The sequence below is a fragment of the Corvus moneduloides genome, chromosome 1 (genome assembly GCF_009650955.1).
Source record: "Corvus moneduloides isolate bCorMon1 chromosome 1, bCorMon1.pri, whole genome shotgun sequence".
Taxonomy (NCBI): Eukaryota; Metazoa; Chordata; class Aves; order Passeriformes; family Corvidae; genus Corvus; species Corvus moneduloides.
Genome location: NC_045476.1, coordinates 49,624,879 through 49,651,401, shown reverse-complemented (window position 1 = coordinate 49,651,401; position 26,523 = coordinate 49,624,879). Strand labels below are relative to the sequence as shown.

The following is a 26,523-nucleotide window of genomic DNA, read 5'->3' as shown; positions in this document are numbered from 1 at the left end:
TTGCTGTTCAGGGATTCTCACAAATCTTCTTTGCTTTTGGTTCACATGATGTGCAGTGAGGTTTGCAGGACCAGAAACACAACTGAGAATTCAGGACATTTCCTTCTGCTGTCCATTTGACTGTAAATCACTTAACGATCCTGGTTTTCCTGACTAAAGAAAAAGTGACACTTGTTCTGGTGGTAGGCAATGGTAAGACTTCATCTTTATAGCCTGGGTCTTTGACTTTCCCCACACACAATTTGTTGACCAGTGTCCTTCACCATGGACTTGGCTGCTGTACCCAAGTGTTATACTGCAAAACAGGTCTTTCACAAATACTTGTTAGGTAAAGCATCTTCTGAGGCTCAGAGAGAAGCCCTAAGATAGGGTTTGGGATTCAAAAGGTGTAATCTCATTGGTGTTTATCTGTTTAGAATTTCCTATCTCTTTGTTATTTCAGGTATGAGTGAGTAAAGAGGATAGATATTCTCAGGACTATAGTCTGATTCCTTTGGATTGAATTAGATTCACCAGGCAGAGGTTGAATAATGTTGTATTTCCAATAGCCTCATTAACTTTGTAGAGGAATGGCAACTCAGCCTCTGTCCTGTCTATGAATTTATCTGATCAATTTGGTAGGTTTTTTTCCCAGGTTCTTCTAAAGGTATATGGAATGATATCTGGTTACTGGTTACTCAGCATAAAGACTAAGACAAGAGACAGGAGAAGTAATAAACTCTCAGATACCCAAACCTTGTGGAAGAGGAGGTAACAGGACAGCAACAAAGAGCAGAACTCCTAGATCACTGCTTGATGGGACTTGAAAGGAACCACTCAATGCCTTGAGTAGGTTCAGCCAGACACTGAACGGACACTGCATGGACACTGTGAACATGTGTGTGTATGATCTGATAGCAAATCTCAAGCCAGGCTAGCTGGCAAGTAGAGTGAGTGGTCTGATTGCCAGCACCTGAGGAGTCAAAGGGGCGTGGAGGTCTGAGGGCTAGGAACTGGAGAGAGACACGTTGTCTGGTTCCAAGCTATTGAACTGACTGAGCATCAAAGGGCTGCTGATGAAGAGACCCATTTGTGTGTGTGATTCTAATGTCAATTTAAATTTGGACTAGCTTGTGAGCAGAAGAAGAGGTGTAGGAGCCAGCTACCAGAGAGACAAGGCCTTTCAGATTTATATCTAAGATGACCCATAAAACCCAGGAAAAGTACTTTCTCAACACTTAATTTTCTTTAGCTGCATATGACACAAATGCTATCAGCAGTTTTGATTGTGCTTCTGATTGTTATTCACATTGTAGGCTTCTTTTTATTTGAACCATGCATCTTTATTCATATTATGCTTCTTTTAATTCTGCTTAAAATGCTTTAAATTATACAGCCATTGTTCTGAAACTTGGTTTTACAACCGATAGGACATAAGTAGCACAGAAATAAATAGAATTTATACTATACTGCCACTGAAGTAATCTACTACAACAATCACTACAATTATAATTGCCTTATATGTCAAGGGTTTGCACAGAATAAATATATTATGCATACATGAAGGCAGGTTTGCATTTCAATTCACATATGTTTCCTTTTCATGACCTTTAGTTTTGAAAACACATTGCAGCTTTTCCAAGTCTTTCAGATTCTGTCTTCATAATTTCATTCCAGTATTAACGTAACTGTTAAAATTCATATCCCTAAAAATACCAGACAAACAAAACAAAAGCTGTTATAATTAGGTGAGACAGTGAGAAAGGAATGAAAGGAATCGAATTAAATGAGAGAGAACCTTGGCTTCTGATATATCAGTTATCTTTCCTGGCCTGAACTTCTGCTTTATGCCTGTGTCAGATGGAGGTCAGGGGTAGCCAACTGAAACTTGGTTACAAGACAAATGGGCAGTTCCAGTAAGGCAGCAGTTATGATAAGAAGGACTGTTATTGAAGAGCTGGTTTAAATTATTCTTAGTAATGGACAGGAAATAGTTTTCCTATCCTGAAAAAAATTCTGAGATGTCATAAAGGATTTTTCATGTTAAGTTGGAATGAAAAATCAAAATCTCAAACACTGTCTCAGCAAGAAAATATGAAAAAAAATAGGCTCGGATGAGAAAAAATAATTTTCAGAAGGCTGCTATTCAGCTTGGAATTTTGTCCCTTTTTAACTTTAATTTGCATAAATTTAGAAAATGGAAGAGTAATTTTTAGGTAAGCTTGTAATTTTATAGTGCCGAAACGGGATATTTTAATGATTCTGAACCTTCTTCACCAAAGCTGTAACTTTTCAAAGTGAAACCTGATCTAAAAAAGCATCAAACCTAATCCTGTCATATGAATATTTTCAGATTTGGCTATTTGGCACCTTATCATTAGAAAAGATTTTATAAAAAGATTCTCTACTACTTTTGATGAGATTTTTTGATTTGATGAACTGCAATCTTTCTTTTGGCAAATTGAACTCACGTTGAAATGCCTAGGAACATTCCTAGAGCAATTCTAGCTGTGTTTGACCATCACTAACCTGTGATTTAATATGCATTTTAATATATGGCTTGAACACTTGTGAAACATTACCTGGTTCAGATTCCTGAACATCTCGAGGCAGATTGACAGCCAGGGACTTCCCAAATCTCTGTGGCAAATTAAGAAGTGATTGACTGGAACCTTTAACAAGTGGAGATCTCCCAAGCCTGTGTGATACCTTTGGAGCTTGATAAGGTATGTTCTCTCCAAAAGCTCTTCCAAATCTCAGGGGCAAATTAGCAAATGGTTTAATGCTTCTTTCTTCTGGATAATTTCTTCCAAATCTAAGCGGTAAATTAGCAACTGAATTTGGCATCTTGTTTACTGTAAAAGGGTTCATTTTAATGATATTTTTTGATCCCCAGTCTTCCATTTCTTCAAAATTGAGACTCCTCTGCTTTTCTTCCAAAATATTATCTTTAATCTAAAGAAAAATAATTTTTAAAAGGATATGATCATTTTATAGGGCATTACTCCAGCTACCAATCACACAAAGTACTCAATTTCATACCTCCTTAGAAAGCTGCTGGGTAATGGTCCTATTTTTCTGACTATGCAATGTTTTTTTAGTTGTATTTGCTAAGCTCCGTTGTAATGTGAGCTCCTTCATATGCCGACATTGTCCTGCTTACCTTTTCAGAACTCTGACCACAAGAGCACATCTCCATATCAGTATCAGCAAATGGTTCAGCTCAAATGGTGTCAGTTGGAAATATTTCTGGGCACAGGTGCCAGCACCTGTGCAATCAGTTAAGGGTGGACAGCAGTTGCTGTCAGGTCCACATTTGCAAATATCACCACCTGAAGTTGTCTGGAGGGGAAGATGCTGAATATATTTAGTGACTTAACACAAACCCAGACTCTTACTCATCTGGTTTGGATGAACAGGAGGATGGACCAAGCTACCTGAAGGTATAGCTCATTTGTTTCTAAGCATTGGGTGGATGCTTTGGACCCAATATCCATCCAGGCTAACAGACAGGGAAGTGAATGAAAAGTATTTGGGTCAAGATCACATCATGCCTGTTCTGGCCTTGCAGCATAGAGGCTGTCCTGGGCTTTAAGTGGCTTTAGTCCTCCACTAGTACACAAGATGCACTGGGAGCTCCTGGGCTCCAATTTCTGTGCAACCAGCACAAAATATACTTTCTGTATCTATGCTGACATACAGTGAAGAACTGAGCCTAGTCTATTACCTGTCTCCTGATGTAAAGAGCAGCTATTGCCTGAAAAACAGCTTTATCAGTATGACCCTTCGTATAGAGCAGTGCTCTTCCCTCGGCATATTGAAAATCACTTACTTTTGTGACAAAAATAAGTTTCCAAGCCTTAACAGCAAATATGTACAAATATGGATTTAAATTTCTGTTAAAGACACAAATGCTACTAATCCTAATTTCACTTCCTTGTCCCTATTTGACTTCCCTGTGAGTGTCTCCAGTTACTGGCAGAGGAGAGGAATGAGCCATTCTAGTTTATACTTCATGATTAAAACTTTAAATAAACTATCCCTCTGATTGTACCTGCATACACCTTCTGGAAGTATATAAAAGACAGTGAGCTAAAGTCCAGAGGATTTGACTAGCATAATTGAAATTGTATTTTGTTTTGAAGGATGTTTATTATACCAATGATGATAAGTCAAAAAGAGAGGTTGGCTCCCATTTCCTAGGGAGTATTTGCAGGGCAGACATGAAAAATAATAGAGATGAAGTGTGAAAATTTCATTTGGCACCTATTGAGACATAAATGTGCAACCCTGCAAAGAAATTTTTACAGGCAATTTCCAGAGTAAAATTTTAAGACCATTAACTATATTAGATTTAAAATGTTCTCTGTTTATCAGTATTTTTTGAGTATTACAAGCATGCCTTTATTAATTTTGGATTAATAATCTCTTTGTTGTATTATGTGCATAAAATGCCTGACAGGAATGTTAATTGAGGACCCACTGTGTAAGAAACATTTCAGAAAAAGTCTCAGCCTAATCACAGAGCTGTATTGCAAGAAAATTGAAACACACAGTATGTGTGTCTGAGCAAATGAATTTCTTGAAAATTCTTTCAACAAGCTTTTTCCATACTGCTAGTGCTGTAATGCTGAATGCTGTGGAATGAGTTTAGGAGAGCCCGTGCCAAAACATCCAATGTGCTCAGGGCTCAGGATCTGACCCACAGTTCCCCAAATAATGTCATAGCAATACAGATCTTACCTCGTAATATTTATCATCATCTTCTCTGCTCTGCAACCTGGACTTCATTGGTTCATTCAGGCACATGCTGTTTGATATGAGAAAGATCACTGTAGCTAAAGCAAACAGAACAAACTTCTTGGTTGAAATTACTTTCATTTTTCTTAAGCTTACTTAGAGAGCTCAGAATCTGTACAGAAAATAAAACTGCCATCTTTTTATATAATCAGAAAACAAACAAAAAAAAAATTCACCATGACATCAGTCTCTAAATCTCCAATTCCCAATATTAATTAGGGAAGTAATTTGAATGTATTTGAAGAATGTTGGGAATTTATTTTGTGAAGCTTTTAGACAACATAACTTCGTGTTAGGGACACGCTGACTTTACAGATATTTTCTTCTGGTGAAGTATGTCTTAATTAGCTAATTTTGAGAGCCACAACAGTAGGGATATACAATAGCCACAATGCTCCATCACCAGTGGACAATCACCTTGTTTCTTTCTTTTGTACCAATGTCCTCAGAAGGACTATAAAAAGAAGCTTTCCTCATGTAAGCATTCTTCTGGACCATAAAATGCTTGTTTATACTTATGTACACCTAGGAACATTGTCCCATTGAAATCAAGTGCTGTCTATTGGAGTTGTTGATCAGGTCCGAAGACATGTTATGCATCAATGTGATCTATTGACGTACATAGCGTCTAGGCTCTAAATTGGACGTACTAATTTGCATTCAGAATGGATTAGGTACATGCTTTTAAAACCCTGCCTATAAGTTAAATTTTTAGAAATTCCAAAGGTTATGTTGCATCCATATTTTTAAGGCCAAATTTCCAATGGTGTTTTTTAAAAAGGCATCTGCCACTTTGCTGAACACAGTGAAAGCACTGGACTGCCCATGCCTGTTCTGTCCCAGAAGGAGATTCAGGATGCACACTAAACATACCCTTAAAGGGCACATTGAATTGGTTGCTAGATGGGCTGGTGAGCCAGGCTAACATTGGCAAAAAAGCATATTGTGTTGTTCTTCCATTTGTTATTCCTAAATTCCTGAACTGATTTAAATTAGTACTTAAAATCAGCCCCATATGGGGCTGATTGCTCGCATTAAGTGCTCACACTGAAAATTGGACTCTAGATATGTTATTTTGCAATTCAACACCAGAGTTGTAAAATGTCCGTTCCATCACAGCACTGGCAATGTTGTCCCAAGAGAACATGTTTTGTGCTGTGGGCAGCATGGATAGTATGGAGTGTTTATCTGTTGACAGTACGTTACTGTCTTTGTTGCACAGTGAAGCTGAAGGATTTGAAAGTAACCTCATTTTTTAATTAAGTTGGCTGTTTTGACAGGTGCATGCATGGAGTAATTTCTACCTTAGATTCTCTGAAACTGAGATCCTGAAAGCCATAAGCAGCCTTCAGAGGGAAATCCCATTGAGAGAGGTGGAAGTGAAAAGGAGACAGTTTCTCTTAGATGAACTTCCCCAGGTGGAGAGAGTGTCAAAGATTCTGCTCGTTTTTTATGCGACAGAGACCATCAAATTGCTAAAATAGATTAGAATGGTATCAGTAAGATAATTAGGAGCTCCTGTGAGAAAAGAGTGTATTTTAATCAGTAACTGGCTTTTGTGTGTCACTTTCCTTTGCTGTTGTACATTTACATTTACATTTTTACACTTATATTTTTTTACTCTTCGTTTCTTTGTGGTGTGCAATCCTTCTGGCCCTGGCTGACAGCAGAAAAGATTGGGTTCAAAGACCATAGAATCACAGATGGTTTTGAGTTGGAAGGGACCTTAGAGATCATCTAGTTCCAACCCCCCACCATAGTCAGGGACACTTTCCCCTAGACCAGGTTGCTCAGAGCCCCATCCAAGCTGGCCATCCACTTCCAGGGATGGGACATGCACGGCTTTCCTTGGCAATTTGTTCCAGTGCCTCACCACCCTCATAGTGAAGAATTTCTTCCTTATATCTAAGCCAAATCCACTCTCTTTAAAGCTATTGCCCCTTGTCCTTTCACTACAGGCCCTTGCAAAAAGTCTCTCTCCAGCTTTCTTGTAGGCTCCTTTTAGGTACTGAAAGGTGCTATAAGGCGTCTCCGGAGCCTTCCTTTCTCCAGGCTGAACAACCCCAACTCTTTCAGCCTGTCTTCACAGGAAAGGTTCTCCAGCCCTCTGATCATCTTCATTGCCCTCCTCTGGACCCACTCCAACAGGCCCGTGTCCTTATTATGTCAGCAGGCCCAGAGCTGGATGCTGTAATTCAGGTGGGATCTCATGAGAGTGGAGTAGAGGGGCAGAGCCACCTCCCTTGCCTTCTGGCCACGCTTCTTTTGATGCAGTCCAGGTTATGGTTGGCTTTCTGGGCTGGAGGATCGCTCTTCTGGCTCATGTGATGGGAATAAGCACAGTTCTGTATAGTCTCAAGGGGCAGTGGCTCCCTTTGCATTCTCTGAGACTGTTCTACAAGGTATTTTAAAGTGGGATGTGGTAGATAGGGAGGGAAAAGATACTGTACCAGTAGTGATTCATGAAGAGGGCTTGTATGAGCATACATAAACCATGTATGCAGGAAGTAAGAAAGCATGATGATGCATTTGTCCTCACTGTGCCTTGGTACTCTCAGAGTAGGTGACTTGTCTTCTGTTTTTAAATAATATTCTTGGCAGGGAAATGGAATTTTGGGGATACTAAAATGTTGGTATTTGCAAACTAGATTTTTTGGAAAACAGAGGGAATAAAATGTCAATGGAGAAGACCTCTAGAAGGAGCCCATGTGCTCTCAGCAATTGTCTCTTTTCACCAAGGGCTGAATGTGGGTTCCCGACTCTCTGGAGCCTCATGTCAGTGGGCTTCAATCTGTGGAAGTAGACAGATTTTCCAAGTTCCTATTCTTTATGGTAGCAATAAAGACAATAAAGAGTGCAATTCATACTCTAATATCTATCTAATGTGATCATTTACCACTGGGCCTTCCTTTTATCTAGCTGCTGGTTTATGAACCTCTCATGATCAATGATCTTGCAATTAAATCTGTGAAGATGTCTGCCTTCTAAATTAAATGCTATTGGCAAGATCCAAACATTCTCTCTTTCATTGTTTGGCATAAATACAAATCCTGCTTTTCCTGGACAGAAAAAGAAAATGTATTTCTGTTGTCCAAGCCAAATCAGGCTTTCTTGACATTCAGCTTGTCTCCTATGTATGTTGATTTTCTAATCAACATAAAGTGAAGTTTTCAGGTGTTTTTCAGGCCAGGCAGTCAGGGAGTTGTGTGTCCTTGTACTTTCTAATGAATTAATTTGCCTTTGATGGCTCTACAGCAGGAACTCCTTGGAAATTTCAAGTCAAGCAGTTACAGTGATTGTTCATTATCTTTCCTGAGGAAGGACTTGTCAGACCCTGCTGCTGAAGTACCACAATGGATAATATGAGTGCTCTTCATCAATGTGATCATGACTTCTAGTAGCAGCATAAGCTGGCCCAGCTGACTTCCAACTGAGGCAGCTGAAGCATCCTGTCACGATCTATTAAAACTGTTTATTTGCGGAGGGAAGATACATTTGTGGGTGACACACTGTGTTGTAGAAGTGGCCTGTTTGTTCTTTAATTGCTTCTGCTTGATCCACAAAGGGTCTGATTAAGCCACGTGGAGGGGAAACAGCTCTGGATATTGTTGTAAATAATTTTTGAGTTCTTGGCCTCTGGTCCCACACTAATTTTGTTTTTCTATCTTACATCACTCATCAGAGAAGATATTCAGAGGACTTTAACATAACTGGACTTCTGTTTTGAAAATTCCCCAGTTCAATAGGAAGGAGCCATGCCATCTACATGTGAAACAAGCCTCACAGGCAGTGACAATTTAAAGAGTTTTCCCACTGGTGCATACTAGAGACTAGGACAAGCTAGTGTTTTCTTCTGGTTTTCCCTTCATTTAATGTAGGTAGGCACATTTTAGCACATAGGTAGGAGCAGTTTGGCTTTGTGCTATAAGGGTAAGGTGGATCTGATCTGCAACAAGTTGGTGGATATCTACTTTAAAGATTTGACATTAAAATATAATTAGTAGTAATGGCAAAAGTAGCTGAGTTTCATAAGCAACTCCATGCACTGTTATTTGATTCCGGTGAAAGAACAAGTTTTAATATTGCTCTTTTTTCATATGAAAATATAATGATGAATCCTTATCCATTATTAACAACATATTGTGTGAAAATTGCATGTTATATGACTCATGGCACCGATCAGCATCTGTGCATTTCCATAATGATAAATCATTCATAATATATTCATTTTGCCATTATGTATTATATGAACTATCCTATGGCTCATTTTGAAGTAAGAAGATTTAAAAATGTGTCGCTTTTTTCATTGGCAAGCAATTCTATTCATTTTTCACCCATTCCTTCCTATGGCATGCAGTAGGTTGTGTTGGCTTTGCTGTGCTGTGTTTCAGTTCTGGTGCACAATGCAAGGTGTATTTGCCTGGAATATGTATGACTCCAAGCAGGTAGACATACCTCCACTTCACTCAGTATCCTGACACTGTATACAGATGTAGGCCTGGTGTCCCTCTCATACTGATAATAAATATTTCAGTGATCAGGGGAACCAGTGAAGCTTTCTTTCCCATAACTTATTGCTTGAATATTAAATGACAGTGTGTATTCTCTGAGGTCCAGTAAGGATTAACCTTACTGTAGGATTTCTGTATGAGCAGTGTCTCTATCCTCTCTTGCCATGCCTGTTATTTCAGAGAGATTTTTCCCTGCCAAATTTAACTGAACTTGACTTCTAGACTTGAAAGTTGTCATGGGTGACTGACAGACACACACTTATGCACAGAGAAACAGATTTGTCTCCTTTCATTTGAAAACCAGTATCAAATCAGGGATGGCTCTGCTGAAATATCACAGCTATAAAGCCTCAACAACTGTAAATTTACTGTGGGCACAGTGATAATTTTGATCTTTATTAATGAGGCGTTAGCTCAGCTTTTGGGGTTTCGCAGAATAGGAGAACCTAGTCTACTGTGAAAGAATAGGGAACTAAGTCTACTGTGAAAGGCCCATTCTTTGTGTACTGTAGCTTGGTATGGAAAAATAACATTTATGAAACAGCCTTCTTTGATTTGCAGAATCAGACCCTTAGTTTTAAACTACATTTTCAACTACATGTATCTCTGAGCTTTCCTATTAGCTGGGTAGTAGTAAACAAAGGAAAAATCCATTCAAATATCGAGGTACAAATAATCTTATTTTAAGGTTAACCCCTATGAATCAGTCACCAGTGTTAGAAGATATTTTCCACCTTGATTCCCTGAATCCAGACTATAGATGTGTAACTTCATATTTTAATCTTTTTTTCCTTGAGCTTTTGGAGCAGTAGGACAGCATGAGAGACACGAAAACAATGAGAGGCTTGAGCTGTTATGGGAACAAGCTGAAACCCACTTTGTCTTCTTGGTAAATAAGGTGTGAACAATAATTCCAGAGTAGACAGGTTCTTCAATTATACATTTGTGTTAGTAATAAAATAAACATGTTTTCAATAACATTTGGGATATAAATATGTTCTTTTTTACTAACTACTCTGCAGAGTGTAATACCATACTTACCAATCTACTATAGTTTGTAGGAGCTCTTGCTCCTTCTTGTCTATTAAAAATTAAACCCTTTTACCATACATTATTAAAAGTGCTTTGGTTGGCTGCAAATCAAGAAAGTCTTCATAAAGTCTTACAAGAATGAGAAATCTGATTAAATCTAGAGTCCACAGGCAGCAATGGAAAGTGCATGAGAAAAAATACAACATTAAATTATGCCTTAAAAACTCCTTCAGGACTTTAAAAAATCATTAGTAGATTTTATTCAAGTTAACTATTAACCAAGGGACTCCTAATAGATTCATTATTCCATGTTTTCCCTTCACTTTTTGAGTTTGGAACCTGTGTTAGTTATAGATACAAATACCTTCATTCCTTGTTCTCCCCTTTTTCAGAATGGTTTTTTTCTTAGAAATATTATGCTCTTTTAATAGTTCCCCTGTGCCTTGTATATAAACACAGGAGTTTGAAGATTAAATTATACATTAGCTGAATTGTGGGATGCAGGGACTGATTTTCACTTTAGGGAAAAATGTAAGCAATTTAGGAGAGGAAAAAATTAAGGGAAAACAGCTATGTTTTGTGGAGTAAGAAGAAGACTGCAAGCACTTTATTGACAAAGCTGGAGAAGCAGGTCCAGCTTATTTGAGCAAGCCTCCTGCCAGGGCCACCTCCCAGGAAGAGGGTCAAGGGCTTCTCAGCTGGTTGAAATAGGGCTTGGGAAGAGAGGTACCAACTTGATGGAAAAGACACAAGATTAACAGTGCAGACAGTGGTCCAGTTATTGTCGATTTTGTGCGGCTTTCTTTGACAATTGGTACTGGATATTGCTGGACAGCTTGGCTGCTTCAGCACTGAAATTTTTATGGTCTTGTGGAAAAAAAAGCCACTTCTCTCTCCTATTTTCCCCCCTCTCTTAATTTTTTTCTTTTTTTTGTAATTGTGCTTCCCTGTTCATCTGAAATACAGAGTACAGATTCTTGTGAAGATCTGATCCTTATGGTGTGACTATGGGATCAGAAGGTTTCTAATGGGAAGACTGGGAATGATAAGGTGCAAGTCAGTACTGGAACCTGTGCATTGGCTGTTCTACAGTGCACCTGTGATATCTCAGGGCAGTTGAATGAGGAAAGCTTATGAAGAAATAAATAAGAAAAAAAAAAGCACTGAGAAGACAAATCTAGAACCTGAATACAGGATGGGACATGCCATTTTCAAATAAAAGGATCTAGAGGAAAACACCAGGATTACTCAGGTTTAATTACTGTGATAGTTTGGGGCTCATAGTGAAACAGCTGTGTTTGACCTCACTTTGTTTTGAAGGAGAACACTTCAAAACTGTTGCACAGGGGTCCCTAATTTATTATAGAACCTGATGAGTTGGAAGGGACCCATCAGAATCACTGAGTCCAACTCCTGACCCTGTGAAGGACGCACTAAAACTCACACCATGTGCCTGTGAGCATTGTCTAAACCTTTTTGAGTAAAAAACCATTTATTTGTCCTTCTAGGAGCTATCGTAGTGTCCAGCATTTCTGGGTTGGGCTGGCAATGGCCTGGAAGTGTCACTCTTTAATTCTTGACATATTAGCTTGGTCATCAGGAACTTTTAATGGGGCACTCTTCCTCAAAATCCTTATCAAATGCCAAGTCAGTTCATTTGCTTCTCAGTTCCCTGAGCCTTGTACTGATTTTCTTAAAAGACAAAACCAAGGAGTTTTAGTCCTGATAGCAAAGGAGTTCTGGTGATGGTTGCTGCATTGTAAGGGAAGTGCTAGGAACAACGAGAGCTGTGTGTGGTGCCAGGGCAGTAAAAGAATAAGAGGCAGAAAGCACAGGAGGAGAGCAAACCTGGACAGTCTGTGCAGGATGTTGATCCAAAGCTTAGTTCCTTGCTCTTGAGTATAAGAACTAAGTAAATTTTGAGTTATAGGGCTGTAATTCCATTGCTGCATTGTGGTGACTGTATAAAGCCACTTGAGGTCTGCTCTTATAGTTTATGATTTCACCACAATCCCCTGGTGGATTTACAGCCCTGTAATTTTTTACAGTAGTGAGCTGCTTATTTTTCTGTTTACGACAGTACATCACTGGAGAAATTGCTAATGGTCACCTAGTCCTATCATATAGTCCCTTATACTCTTGCATTTGTTTTTGATGAAAAAATTAAAATTGTTCTTCAGAAGCTGATGGCTGGGCACAGAGGAGGGAAGCTCCTTTTCCGCCTCTCTATCTCTTTAAAGATTGCTTAATTTAGCAACTATTTGTCTCGATGCAGGAGAACATAATGACTCCGACTTTCACATCTCGGTATGACAAACAGCTGTAAGACTCCTACTTTCACATATTTTCCTTTCTCTTTCTTGCCCTCCTGCTGTATACTAATTTCTCAGCTAAAGTTCATCTCACTAGCCTCTTGCACAGGGTGTCGCCATAATAGAAAGCTGAGGGGAGATCAGTTTGGATCACCACAGGTGATCCACAGGACTGAGGAAGAAACAGGTCTTGGGCTTGATCCCACCCTAGCATCATGCCATGGATTTTGGTTCAGAACAGATGGACATAATCGTTAATTTGATTAGTTGTGAGTGTGGAAGGGAGGTAATCACAGCAAAAGGGGATGAGCACAGTAGGCAGGTAATTTAAGTGTCATATGCTTGTGTGCTGTAGCGTCACAGCCGTATTCTGCTCCACAGGTTATGGTGCCAATTACTTAGTGCATATAAAAAAATAGAAGCATTTAACAATCAGCACAGTTGGCCAATCTACCCATTGTACCCTGAGTACTGAGAGAGAAGGCATCACAGACTTGGCAACAGGTCTGGGGAGCTGGTTAGGAGAGTTAAGTGTTTGAATAGAGAGGTAGGGGATACCCAGAAGCTTTTGATTTTGATGGAAGTACTGACCTTGGCATTTAGAAAAACTCAGTGTCTCTATTGACATCTTTCAGTACAACTTTCAGTGATTTTATGGTAGGTCAAAAAGCATGTCTGTGGCCAAAAGGAACCGAGCTTGTCTCCACATGCAGACTAATGGGTGTATAATAGACTTGTCTGCAGGACTACAGTTTTAGATGAATACAAATTGTTGAAAAGGGGTTTCATTACAAATACCGAATTACCTCTAATTCTAAACTAGAAAATTACCATTAGAGTGTCATAGGATTAGTTACTTGTGGGGGTTTCTTTGTTTCTTTTTGTTGCAAACAACAAAGTGCTGGATGTGACACATGATAATCATTCTTTTTCTTGAGTCTGGGATGTAAAGAAGTATACTAAAAAATCTATCTTGGTATCTGCTTTACCAAGACTCCTAAGATTGCACATTTGCTTTGAGAAAAAGCTCACATATCCACCTCCTTGACACTGAATCTACTGATTTAGAACATAAGCTGCTATTTTCAGGGCATATTTTTAATTAAACTATAGATAAAAACCTAAGATACCTAGATATTAAAAAGTGGGTTGCAGATGGTGCCCTCCAGTCACTGGTCAATGCAATACATTCTGCAATTCCAGGTGAGGCATTTTTAGTCAGATTTTAATACAGTCTATCATAGGTTAGGCCATGGTAGTTCTTAAAACATCTCAGAATTTTCTATATTTTGCTTATTTGTAGACGTTCGTTATCGGTATAATATCTAAATTAGGTTCCTATGCAGTTTGGCCACCTTCTTCCTTTGGGCACACACTGCTGTGTGCAAATAAAGGGAAAGGTAAAAGCCACGCCGAAGGATTTATTCAGTAGTGCTTCCATTTAACCACATGGGGGCATGAGATATTTATTTAAGAGAGCTTTTTAGGGATATGATTGGGAAATACGAGGAAAGGAAGCCTTCCTGGTAAACTGGAATCAAACTTGTCACTTGCTTTTTCAGATCTTTGTTTGAAATCAAAATACTTAGCAAACGGTTATTGCAAATGACATTAACCTAAAATATGGTAATGAACAAAAATAGAGCATGGACAGGAAAGAATATCAAAACAGATTTCAAATATCCCCATTAGTCAAGCTGGCCTCTAAATATATTTTTATGATGCTATTTTGGTGCCTCTGTGAGAAAAATCTGAAATCTTCCATGTACCACTGCATGTCTGACTTAAATAACCTGAATATTTGTATTAAATGAGAAGTAGGGTGCTCTGAAATATAGCAACTGACATCTGGAGTAAATCCATTTCATTAATTGCCTAGATGACATTAATTTTTGTCATGCACTTGCAAGATGAGTACTATGCTCTATACATTACAGCCCAGATCCAGCAAAGCACATAAAATCATAGCTAATGATGTTACGTGCTTGAATAGTTCTCCTTGAGCACATGCCTTAAGCTGAGTATGTATTGAAGTGCATTCCAACACAGAGAAAGTAGCACAATCAAACCTTTAATTAGTTTTAAAATGGAATTCAAAATGCATTGCAATTCTTTGCACTTTACATTGGAAAAAAAAATGCATGCTTTGAGTCTCTCTTGGAACAGAGATGACTAAACCTATTTATCCACTTTGGTTTCTGAAGGGAATGAATGCTCATTGTTTTCTGCTGGTTTTCCCCCCTAAATTTATAAATTTATTTAGCTCAGTCAACTGGTTTATTTACAGCAGAATATTTATATGACTATTTCCAAGTCTTTTTTTATATGGATTTTTTTATTTATAAGATAATTCACACATTTTATTGGTATTTAAAAGGCTGGAACGTTTTTGCTTCTGCTCCCGTAGTTTTAAATCAAAGCAACAATGAGCAGCAGTAACACTGTATAAGCAAGTGCTCACAGTACCTGAAAGCTTGGTTTTTTTCAAAATAAGTAGAAAATTGGGATTTTTTTCTGCACATTTCTGATCCAGATATTTAATGCTCCCACAGCTCAAAGGAGCCATAAATCTAGGTCTTGTATTTTGAGCCATTTTGTGCTTTCTATTCTGCAGTATTCAGCATGTGCCTTTGACATACTGATGTCTGTCTAAACAAGATTGCTGTACACAGGTGAATTCCAAGTCTGAGAGGGAATGCTGTTCTCCTGTTCTCTCAGAGAGAAGAAACTGAGGAAAGGACCCCTGAATTCAATCCATACTTCACCAAAACTTGGAGCACTGCTTTCTTTAGCTTTGCATAAACCCATTTTTGGTGTTAATATATTTCTACAGAAAGTCTAAATATTGCCCAGAGTCAGCAGACAGAGGCAAAACTATTTCTGAACATGATGTCGTTTGTACAGCACAGCAGAATTTGTTCTAGCAGACTACAGCTGTTGGGTACTTTTTCCTGAGCTATAAAACCTTCTTATGCCAATGCCTAGGCTTGGATCCATTCAATTTACTCCGACAGTTTAATCTTGACATCTTGCATTTTTAAGTGCTCTATAAAAGCTTGCCTGAAAATTGTTCCCAAAAAATGCTGAAAAAACTTGAGCCTGCTGATCCACTGGTGTAACAAAGGAGCTCGCCTGTCTCTTGACTGTGTTTGCAGAGTTAAAACACAAGCGTGTGAGAGGAACTGCAACAAGCAGAGGATGGGTCCACACTGCACCCTTAGCCTGGCAAAATGCCCACTGACACTAAGTTGCACTTTCTGTCCCCAAAACAGCCCATAGTAGGCTTGACTGCATTTCTTTCATGTTCACTAAAATGTCTGTTCCTTGCTAGCAATGAAGCACTTGTGTGTATTAATCTCTAAAGCTATCAGCTCGTTTCTGTGCTCTCTAAAATGAATGAAGCAATGAACATGGTGTCAGATACTGTTTTCCAGTAAGCTTTTCTTATCCACTAATGCATCAAATATATTTGAATTTACTATTCACATAACATTTTATGGAACACTATTAAGCCAATTTGGTTGATAACCACTGTAACCTTTTTAGTAAGTTACAGCACAGTGAGGTCACTATTCCTGGATGTGGTTTGCTGTATCATGCACTATGTGCTGATGCCATGGCATCCTTGTATGAAGCAGGAGAGCACAGTTAGTTGGTTTTGTTTGTGGGATTTTTTTAAAGATTGCTTGTTTTTAAACCGAGAACTGATTAGAGAGAATGATTTAATACTGCTTTTCTTCAAAAGCAACATAGTCTTGGGAAAGGATCAAACAGTCCCTCTAAGCTGGCTACAATCTTCCTGACTTCATGTTGTTTTTAAATGAAACATCTAACACATTCTCCAGCTGGGATGTTATTTTGTTCTTCTTGACAAAGCAATTCAAAATTCACTGAAAAACAAGCTGAATGGGAAAGGGATTCTTTTTTTTTTTTTTTTTTGTCACAGACATCTGTAGTTTTCCTTCAACGCTGATGTGATCTTTCATCTGGACAAGAAAGGCTTTGATCCAAACTCTAGGATCCCCATATCTCCCAGTTCATTGGTGTTAGTGAGGTAGGTTTGACAGTCCTTAAAGCAGTCTGTGGAATTCTTTGCTGTGTTAAGACCTGTCTATTGTGGCTTAGTCAGCTCAAAGACATCAGCTTTCTCTTGTTTGACTTCTGTCCCACTGGGGATGGTTACAGGTTTTATGTGCTTTCATTATTTTCTCTTGTAAAACCACTGAATGCCAACAAAGCAAAACATTTGTGAAACTGAACAAAAACAATGTCTTACAGACATTCCTGTAACCTCTGGTTTTCACACAAACTCACAGGTAAGAGAGAAGGAGAAGGGGATTGCATTAAAAATCGAGCTCTTCATTTTTTAATAACTTGCTTGCTTTCGGAGGTGATCATGTCTGTTTCCCCATAATATATTTGTTAATTGAAACAATAGAAGCAAGCATCATAGCTCCTACCATGTGTATATGAGTTGCACACTGTGCATAATAATCTTATTCTCTAAAGAAATATGCTCATTTTAAAATCCAAATTTTAGTGTGATTAATTGAAACAAAATCTGTGTCCTTCCTTCATGGTAGGACACAGCAGAATAAAGAAAATCTTAACTTCTCCACTGTGTAGCATTTGGCATTGAGGGTAATAACCTGGCAAAGAGATCTTACTGTATGGGGCTTTTTCACAAGCTCCTGTGTTAATGTGGACTGTATACAGTGAATGACACAGCCCTCACAACCACACTATTATTGGAATTAAAGAGGAGACAGGAAAGAAATGCATAAAATTAATTTCCTTTTCTGGTTCAGGGGCACTACAAAAACCCATCACTTCTCCCTCAGGGTACACTGCAACTCCATGTTCCTATACCTAGACTTCAAGAAATATTAAAACTAAAAAAGGAAAAGAACATTAGTAATTACACTAACAGAGCACTAATATTATACCTAAAGAGCACTTAGAATTTCCTGGGTGGATAGTCCAGGCTTCTACAGCTGAAAAACTTGATGCTTTGTAATCCATCCTTTTTCCAATGAAACTAATCACTTTTTCTCTCAGACAGTCTAACAATTACAATTATCTACTTAAATTTCATATTTGAAAAAATATGTGCCCAAAAATGTGACAATTTTTTTTCCTACAACAACTATTAGTCTCATAAATTTTATTATGCTTTTGCTTAGACCCTACTTATTTCTTTACCTTTTCAACAAAGCTACAGCCTCACCAGAAAATGCAACTTCTTCACTTGTCTGTGAGATAATGGGAGTGAATATCCCCTCATGAAAAAGCATAGGTGAAAAGGATTCTTAGGCAGGTGACTCAATCAAATACAATCAGAACATGCAGCTGTCATATTCCCGAGGATCTCTGGGCAGTGACACTTTGCCAGCTATTCTTTAAGCTACAGCAAGCAGTGTAATAGAGAACAATTCCCATTTAAGTATCATGCTGAGCTGTTGTAGCATTGTTTTGGGTGCTGGCAGACAAACCAAAAGCTACTGACTATAGCAGTACTGCAAAGTCTCTGACTCCAAATTAACTCAACATTCCAGAACTACATTTTGGAAAGAGTGTAGGATCTTTGTGGTGTGTTTATTGTCTGTTAAGCTAGGGGGTAAGCTTATTCAGGTCCTGATACCTGATCATGAGAGCATAATATGAATTTCAATATTGAAAATATTAAAGAATAAGGTAGAGATTCCTCATCTGCTAGGCATAAAAAGCACAAAGCAAAAATCATTATTAGCTGATATGTTTGAGAAACTATGTGACAGCTATGACCCTACAGCTGTTACTGATCTTGGCAGTTAGAGGTTTAATATTGATTAGAAACTGATATACCACTGACATGCACATATCCATTTCTTTTTGAATTTATGTCTCATCTTTTTTCTTCAGGTTCATCTCTAGAGCAAAGATCTCAGAGTTCAATGCACTACTCAACAGTAGCTTCTGCATCCCACAGCTATTTTTTTTAGTGCAGCCTATTTCTAAAAGTTGATAGGAAGGCAGTGCCTTTGAACTACCGTGAATGGGGATATCTGCAGAGAATAAGGCTTGATCTTAAGTAGGAAGCTCAGGTTTGGAGGGAAAAAAAGGAAGAAAAATTAAATGAGGCTGTAAAAAAATGATTTTTACATTGATGAAAAAAATCCAACTCATCATTGGAAATAGAGATGGCAGCATGTAAATGGAGACACAGACTTATGATTGGTTTTTCTAATCAGGGCCAAGACAGAAGACTGTTAGAAGAGCTAGCCCAGTGCTCAGTGAAGAGATATTTCAGGATAAAAACTCTTTTCACAAGTAACGCTGACATGCCCAAGTTAAAACTATCTGTGACAAGTGCGTCAGTGGACCATGAGATTGTTGAGATGTGTGTGACTTGCAGGTTGTTAGGAGACTGGGAGAGACATATAGATCCAGTGGCTGACTCCTTAGGTGCAAAGGTCCGTGCTGGGATCCATGACCCTGTGTGTGCTGTAGCTCAGAGAGCTTGGCCTGCCATAGTCTGATCTGCTGTCCACACCAGCAGCTTCTGCCTCCTGTGGGATAGAGCACTTGGTCTCTGTCTGTGCGGTTTGCAGCCTTCAAACTGCCATTCACAAGCTGCTCCAAGGGCTTCCTGGTTTTTTGAAACAGCCACAGACTGATATTTTTAGAAGTCATGGTTGCAAATGAAGGACATGAGAATCATTACTCCAGTTCTGCAGCTGTGAGAGGCTGCTCTAGAGTCTGAAGAAGAAAACATACATAACCAAGTGCATTAAGCAGCCACTGTAGGGGTTGCCACTCATATTGGACTGGGGATTTTTTTTGTTTGATGGTGTTTAAGGGGGTGCAATAATTTATTTTTAGCACAGTAGTGTCTTCTAAATTTTCCATTGACTGACTTCTTTAGGAAAGTGTAACAAATGTAGTGATTATTCTCTGGCATCCTGAGATAAGTGCCTGGCTGTTTCCATATCACTACTGAAATCTGAAACCAGTGAGAGATTTGGGCCAGTTGTTAAGTTACCTACATAAAATCTCCTACATGAGCTTAGGGTTTTTCACATGTTTAAGCACCTAGGGCTGATTCAAAGCGACTGATGGAATAACCAGGCTTTATGCATTAGACATGAAAGGCATTTGAATAAATTCCAGCTCGGCATTTACGTCTGGCATTTTCAAGATTTACTCTTATCTCGCTTCCCTTCAAGAAAATTGGGATTGTGCTTTACCCAGCTTTTCAAGCATTTCCAGATAAATACCTTTGGAGAAAAGAAATCTGGCTAAAGAACGTACTTGCTTCCTTTACTTATTCACAGTTTCAGCAACAAACTCAGGCAGCTTTTTATTTTTAACCTCTTCAGGGCTGAATGTGTCAGAAAGTTGAGCCACAGCCCAAGGAGTTTCATTTACTTATTGCTAACATTTTGGATTGGCATAGATGTAATCTCATTAGGGTATCCGTGGAGAATGACATGTGGAGGGAAGTAGCTTCTATTGTTTACTTGTACTATATGTTGGGATAATCTGTGAAGCCCTAGTGGAGTTGTAACTCTGAACATGCTGATCAGAAGCATTAAGGAAATTAACATAAAGCTCTATTAATGGCTTAAGGGAATCTGACTAAACAAACAAGGCCACACTGAGCAATAAATGTGAGTCTCAGACTGCATTACTTTCCTCATAACTACTCTAATTAATTGCTGCAAAAGATTAATTTTATAATACAGCATGGATATCAAAGGGAATAGCTTTGTGATTTAAGTGTTACGTGTCTCCCTGGGAGATTCAGGTTCAGTTCTTCATGCAGCTGTTGTCAGCCTTCCAAAATATAATAGCTAAAATGAATTTCTTGGATTTTATTGCTGGAGTTTCTATGGAATAAAGACCTCAGACCTTCTTCCACTGAAGTCAGTGGCAGGTTGCTATTAATTTCAGTGGAAGCACAAGCAGGTACACAAATATTAAAACCGAATTCTGCTTTGAAACTGTGTTTGCACTTTTTCATAAATTTAAAGCCATGTTATCATACACAAAATAGCTATATGTGGTGACATGAGCTCTGTACACCTCCTTTATGAGTTGGATGCATAATTAGCTGAAATTGATTGCATTGGTTTCTGAATCAAGACATGGCAGAATTGTGATTTAGTGTGTTTGGAAATGCAGGAGAGCTAGGCTATAAAATTTCTTGTGAAATATGTTAGAGGAGATGACTGTAATAGACTGCCTTTGTATGACCTCCCCTTAAGTCAGTAGTTAAATTCTGCCTTGTCCAGAAAAAAGTGAGGTGGACTTCCTTGGAGGACTTTGAGCCCAGTAAGTGCTTTCTTTTTGGAATGAAGCAAAGGACATCCATGATACTTTTTTATATGCTGCTCTACTGATGTATATAGAAGTTCAAACTGGAAATTTCAGGTTAGAAGACAGAGCAGTTGTCTAAGAGCTCGGGCACACAGGACAGGACTCATACCAGATAAAACTATTTTCTTCTAGTCTAGTTACCTTTCTGAGGTGGTTGCCTTCATGATCCAGAGAGAAAAATATGCTCTTTTCAGGTGCAATTCCTCTGACTTCAAGACTTGCATTTTAGAAGGTAGATAGCACCCAGAGCATCTCACTAACTCCACTTTTGGTTGTATGAATCCCAGCTGCAATTAATCTGTTGCTTTAAATAGCTGCCTGTGTTGTCTTTCAGTGCCACAACTGAGCTTGTGGTATCTACATGAATGGTTTAAGTGACAGCAAATATAAGATGACATGGCTATGATTAGTCCCAGTGAAGAGGGTGAAGCCAAGTCACATAATTTTATATTTGCAAGGCCATGCACATAGGAAGTGTGCTGATAGCTCAGCTGATGTGTGATACCCTAACAGTACCTCTGAGCCCAAAGGGTCATCAGCCAGGCTTGTTAATCACCTCAGTGAAGAACTGTCAAGCAGAACAATGTCCCTCTACTTGTAGATCTTGGCTGAAGCTGTTATTTGATGGTTGGCCTGATCTTACCTCTCCAAAAACTTGTGAATGGAATCCAACAATTATTCTTGGTTTATTTTGACAAGTGTTTCCATTTCTTCCCCCTCACTTAATATTTCTCTACATGAGCCAAGTTGGAGGCTTATGGTTTAAAGAAAATGAATGGTGAAATAAGACTCTGCATTCAGAATAAGGAGCCTAACTAGGTGACCTGATTTTCAAAAATGCCAATTGCCCAGAAAAGACTTCCAGCTCTAGAGACCATTAAAAAAATCTTAGCTTTGTAACTGTTATTACAATTATTATTTATGGTATGTTTTGCTGTAGTATTCTGGCAGCGCACAAAGAGCCATTGTGTGAAGCACTGTACGGCCACAGAGACGAAAGTTACACAGATTAAAATTCCAACTGCCTGTTCCATGGTGGAAACAAACTCAGAATATGCACACCTCGCTCAGTGACCCCCTCGTTGGAAAACGTCTGTCAGCTATTCAGATGTTCTACTTTTAGAACGAATCAGGCAGCCAGGAGCCTTTGCAGGGCAGACGCGGAGCCAGGAAGCTTTTCCCTGTGCACCCCATCATTTCCAAGACCCCTCTGGACACTGGTTAAGGGCCCTCTCTGCTGTTGTCCATCCCTGGGCATGTCACAGTCACTCAGTATGAGCCCAGCCAGTTTTCTTCATGCAGCACTAATGGCTTTGGCTGAAGTGACAGGTCCCCTTATTTGTGGCTGTTTCTGTGCCTTTCACGCCCAATCAAAAATGTTTACAAAGGTGCAGTCAGGGAATGAAGGAGAGGGGATCAGAAGAAAAGAAATCCAATTTGGTTTGGAAAGAGTTTCAGAGCTTAATTAGTAAAGAGGGGGGTGGGAAGGGGGACTGAACAGGTGGTGTATTATTCTGCCAGGGATCTTCAAAAGCGAGGGAGTGCATATTGTTAGTTTTCTGCAGAATGAAAAATGAGAAGGTCGACAGTACCTGGATACCTAAGAGCAGGTGAGCTGCCGAAGTAAGGTCAGAGTTATGCACACATAAGCACTCAAAAATCTGCATAGAAAAAAAAATTCCTTTTTACCCACAAGGGGACAGATCCCAGCTCCGCATCAGAGATTTACATGGATTCATATTCATTACATTAGCAGTATCCACATTTAGCAGCGATTCCCAAAGGAGCAGGAAAATGATGGCCTCGAAGAAAGCTGCCACATTTCAAACTCTCCAGCTGTGCCTTGCCACCATTGCTACATTCCACTGCCAAATGCAGTAATTTATGAATTTGTCTTTTTTATCTGAAAAAAATGTTAATTTACAGAATGAAGAGAAGAATAGGAAAGCACTAACATGCCTAGAAAAGAAATGTCTGTATTTTCCTTTAACTGCTTTATAACTATTTCTCTGACGCTGTAAATGTTATTTGTGTTCACAAGGTCATTATTATTTTGCATTAGATGCTTAAAAGAAAGCAGGGGTGCTAGCAGATCAAGCATTCCAGCTTACAAAAGAGTCATTCTAAAGACATGGTAGCCCAGCAAGACTACCACAGAGCTTGAAAACATAGAGAATGAGTTATGAACAGTAATGATTTTTTGCTTTGTTTATTTAAGTACTGAGCATGTGCCATAAAAGAATAATAGAGATTGCAGTTGTTTCAAAAAAGCTATTTTATGTTGTATTGGATGGAACTATGTACATGTGCATCTGTTCTGGTAGGGCAGACTAGGACTTACACTTTTTTTTTGATTAAATTATTAGTAGAGTAAAGCAAAGTCTTTGTAATTTGTCTGACACCAACAGGAAAAGAAGATTATTCCTAATTAAATATCTGTCCTTCCCTTTGCATTGTTGCTGAAAACATCAAGCAGAGCTGTCTACAGGACCACTGAAAGAGTTGGCAAGCTGAAAAATATGTGCATAATAGTCTTACTTGTGGGTTGATTCTTTTTTGCAGTGTTTCAGTTTTCAGTCTAAGGGAACCAAATTGCACTGTATACATCTTTGGATTTTGTGGAATATCTTAAGGCAGGAGATCCAAAATATAGCTTTCTGTAAAAGTTTCTGTACCCTGTGAGGCACCTTGGTAGAGGTGGAGCTTGGCAGAGTCCAAGAGCAGCTCTGCTAAGGCTATCTTACATTGCAGTTTAATAAGTTCAGCACTATCACTGGGACCCAGGATAATGCCTTTCTGATTCAAAGAATTTTACTACTGTGGTGTTGAAAGGAATGAAGATCCTGTTCAAGTGAGAGTAGTTCACATCCAGGGATATCTGCCAGCAGATCAGCAGGTAGAGCTGTATTAAAACATTTATGTGCTCCTTTGTGAAACCAGGCATTTGTAATGTTGACTAATTATGGTGTCTTCCCCCTGGTGCTCAATTATTCCTAGTTTTATGGGCTACTTAATGAAGCAAAATTCTCCATTAGTTTTTAAAATGTCTTTGCCATCTAATGCTAGGGGCTGTCTTCTCAAAACGATGTCCATGTGGACCAAGGTCTCTTGCTCTCTTGACAAAATAGAGGCAAGGCACTGACAGAAGGAAATAATCAGCACAAGACTCCGGGAAGGAAAGGTACATTTCTCACCTGGCTGGTAAAAAAGAAACTGTATGGGGTGAAAAAACACCTCTTTATGGTGACTCAGTCCATCTTTTTCTGCACCAAAGTAATGCAGATTAACAGCCCAAGAGAAGACAGGATCCCTCCAGCAGTCTCTATCCCCACACCCCATAGGTGAAAAGAGCCAGCATGCCGTCCCTGCTGTGTGCTGCCTGTGGCATAGCAACCAGGTGGCATCTATGAGCAAAGACCTCAAGAGCCCTGGAGAGCAGGCAAAAAGTGTTTTGTTAGGAGTCAAGAGGAAGGCTGGCATTGTGGCCCATCTCACAGGGCTTAGTCAACACTGAATTCTCTAAATATCTCTAGATATCTCCTAGGTTCCCTGGACAGCGAAGAAGGGAACGAAACAGGTGTGGTTTTATCTCCTCCCTCAAAAGAGCATTCTAATACATCACTGGTCCTTCTCATTGAACATGGTTCCCTTTATTTTACTTCAGGGGTTCATCTGTTCTCTTTGTGCTATTCCTTTTCCTTGCTCGTATACTGAAATTAACAACCTCCTGGCCTTTCAAGTTTGTTTGCTGCTAGTGTTTAGGGACTGTGAATCAAAGTCTTCTTTCACTTCTAAGCATTTCATAATGCTTCTGATTTTGGTCATGCTATGTAGGATTTACACCCGTGTAAATGAAATCAGTACATGACCCATGACAGGGGCTCTTTAGTGGTCTTCTTTTTTTAGGCTGTGTAAATTAATTTTTCTTGAGTTTCCTCTCAGGATAGCATAAATTATGAGACAAAAACCTATAATTCACTGCTAGGAGAGCAGCAGTTACTCCCCCTCTACCACTTTCCTGCCAAAATTATGGGAGAATAGCTGGTGATCTCAGCTCATATTTGCATGGCATGAAAAAGAACAAGACAGAAAAATGCTTGCTCAGGTGTCATGAAGACATGTACCCCTTGTTGCCACTGCCTTGCTTCCAATGTGGGAAATGCATTGGGGAGCACAGAGGCACTGTCTGTGCCCTCTTGCTTCTTGATTCCTCTTAACTTGGGAAGGAAAGGATATTATTGTCACATAGAAATTGTGTGCTGATGAATGCACAAAATATTACACTGGATGTTCCTGGTTGCTGAAATAGCACCATCAAGGCTTGTTTTTTTTTTTCCTCTTCTTTGATTCAAGACCTCACTGTGTAAATATTAACTATAGCTATCAAGAGGCAGAAAAGAGTTTCAAGAGACCTGGCCATTTGATGTCAGCCCTTTAAATCATGATAATATTTCTTCTTGCACAGTGTTCTAAAGGTTATGCCCTGCACTTGGCCCACACGGAGACTGCTGCCTGATGGAAGCCCTAAAAAATGCAAGCCTCATCATTCCATTTGGTCTGAGGGCTACATCTGCAGATATTGAGACTGGCTGTGACTGCCTCTGACTGCTCACCAGTTATGCATCCACCACCCCCTCAGAAGAGCTGGAGTGGCTCAGGTGTCAAAGAGCAGAGCTTGAGAGACAAGAAGCCCTGCAAACCCCCCATTTCACAGAAGCAACGTCACTGCATAGGCTGCTGAATCAGATGGTAAAAGTGAAGAAGCAGATGCCTATGTTGGCTGACACACTGCCTGTTGTACTGAAGTCAGACCAACCCAGCTGACTGAAGATGCTCCTGGCTTCTAGCACAAATCCAGTAACTTTTTGCATTATGCAGGTGTAGATTACAGCAGCCTGGATTTTTCAGTTGTTTTGGTGACTGCTCAGCTTCATTTCTATTTGCTAATGTATCATCATGCTTCTGAAATATGCTTAACCTTCTTTATTGGCTTCCCAATGTAAAAGTATTATTATAAGCCCACTCATATTTGGCAACAACTGGAGTTTTTCATCTTGAGATTCATCCCTTACTCTCTGCTGAACTGTGAGAGTGAGTTACTACCTTGTAAGTGACTCACAGGTATTTATTATTCTGTGTATAAAGGTCAGATTTTAATGTTCTGAGTGATATATAGACATGGCTCAATATCAGGCAGTCTTGAATGACAGATCTTAAATTATGATCCTGTGGAAGAGGAAAGAAATGGGAAATCACAACTTTTGTTAAACAAGCCTGAAAAAAACATTTGCACAGATGTGAGCTGGTGGTGGAAACCTGCCAATTTTAGAGGCTGGTTTGCTAAGCCATACTATTGTGGCTCATGGAGCCCAGCTCAGAGAACTGAGATGAAATTTTTAAAAGCCAGATTCATGTCTATCTGTGCTTGCTTTCTTGCTAGTCTCTCAAAGTGGAAAGACTCAGTATTAATAGATAGCAGGGCTGATAGCAGACTAAAAGGAGAATCCCCAAATACCAATACCCTTCTGCAT

The 26,523-nt window shown here is 39.2% G+C and overlaps 1 protein-coding gene across 1 annotated transcript; it reads right to left on the bottom strand.

The window, feature by feature from the left end:
• Positions 1 to 1,209: 1,209 nt before the first annotated feature.
• On the bottom strand, positions 1,210 to 4,895 carry NPVF (neuropeptide VF precursor). Its single transcript, XM_032118312.1, has 3 exons — positions 4,723 to 4,895; positions 2,562 to 2,934; positions 1,210 to 1,685 (listed from the first exon to the last, which is right to left on the bottom strand). Exons 1-3 carry the CDS (start codon positions 4,858 to 4,860, stop codon positions 1,678 to 1,680), a joined length of 519 nt encoding a protein of 172 aa, XP_031974203.1. The 5' UTR covers positions 4,861 to 4,895; the 3' UTR covers positions 1,210 to 1,677.
• Positions 4,896 to 26,523: the final 21,628 nt, after the last annotated feature.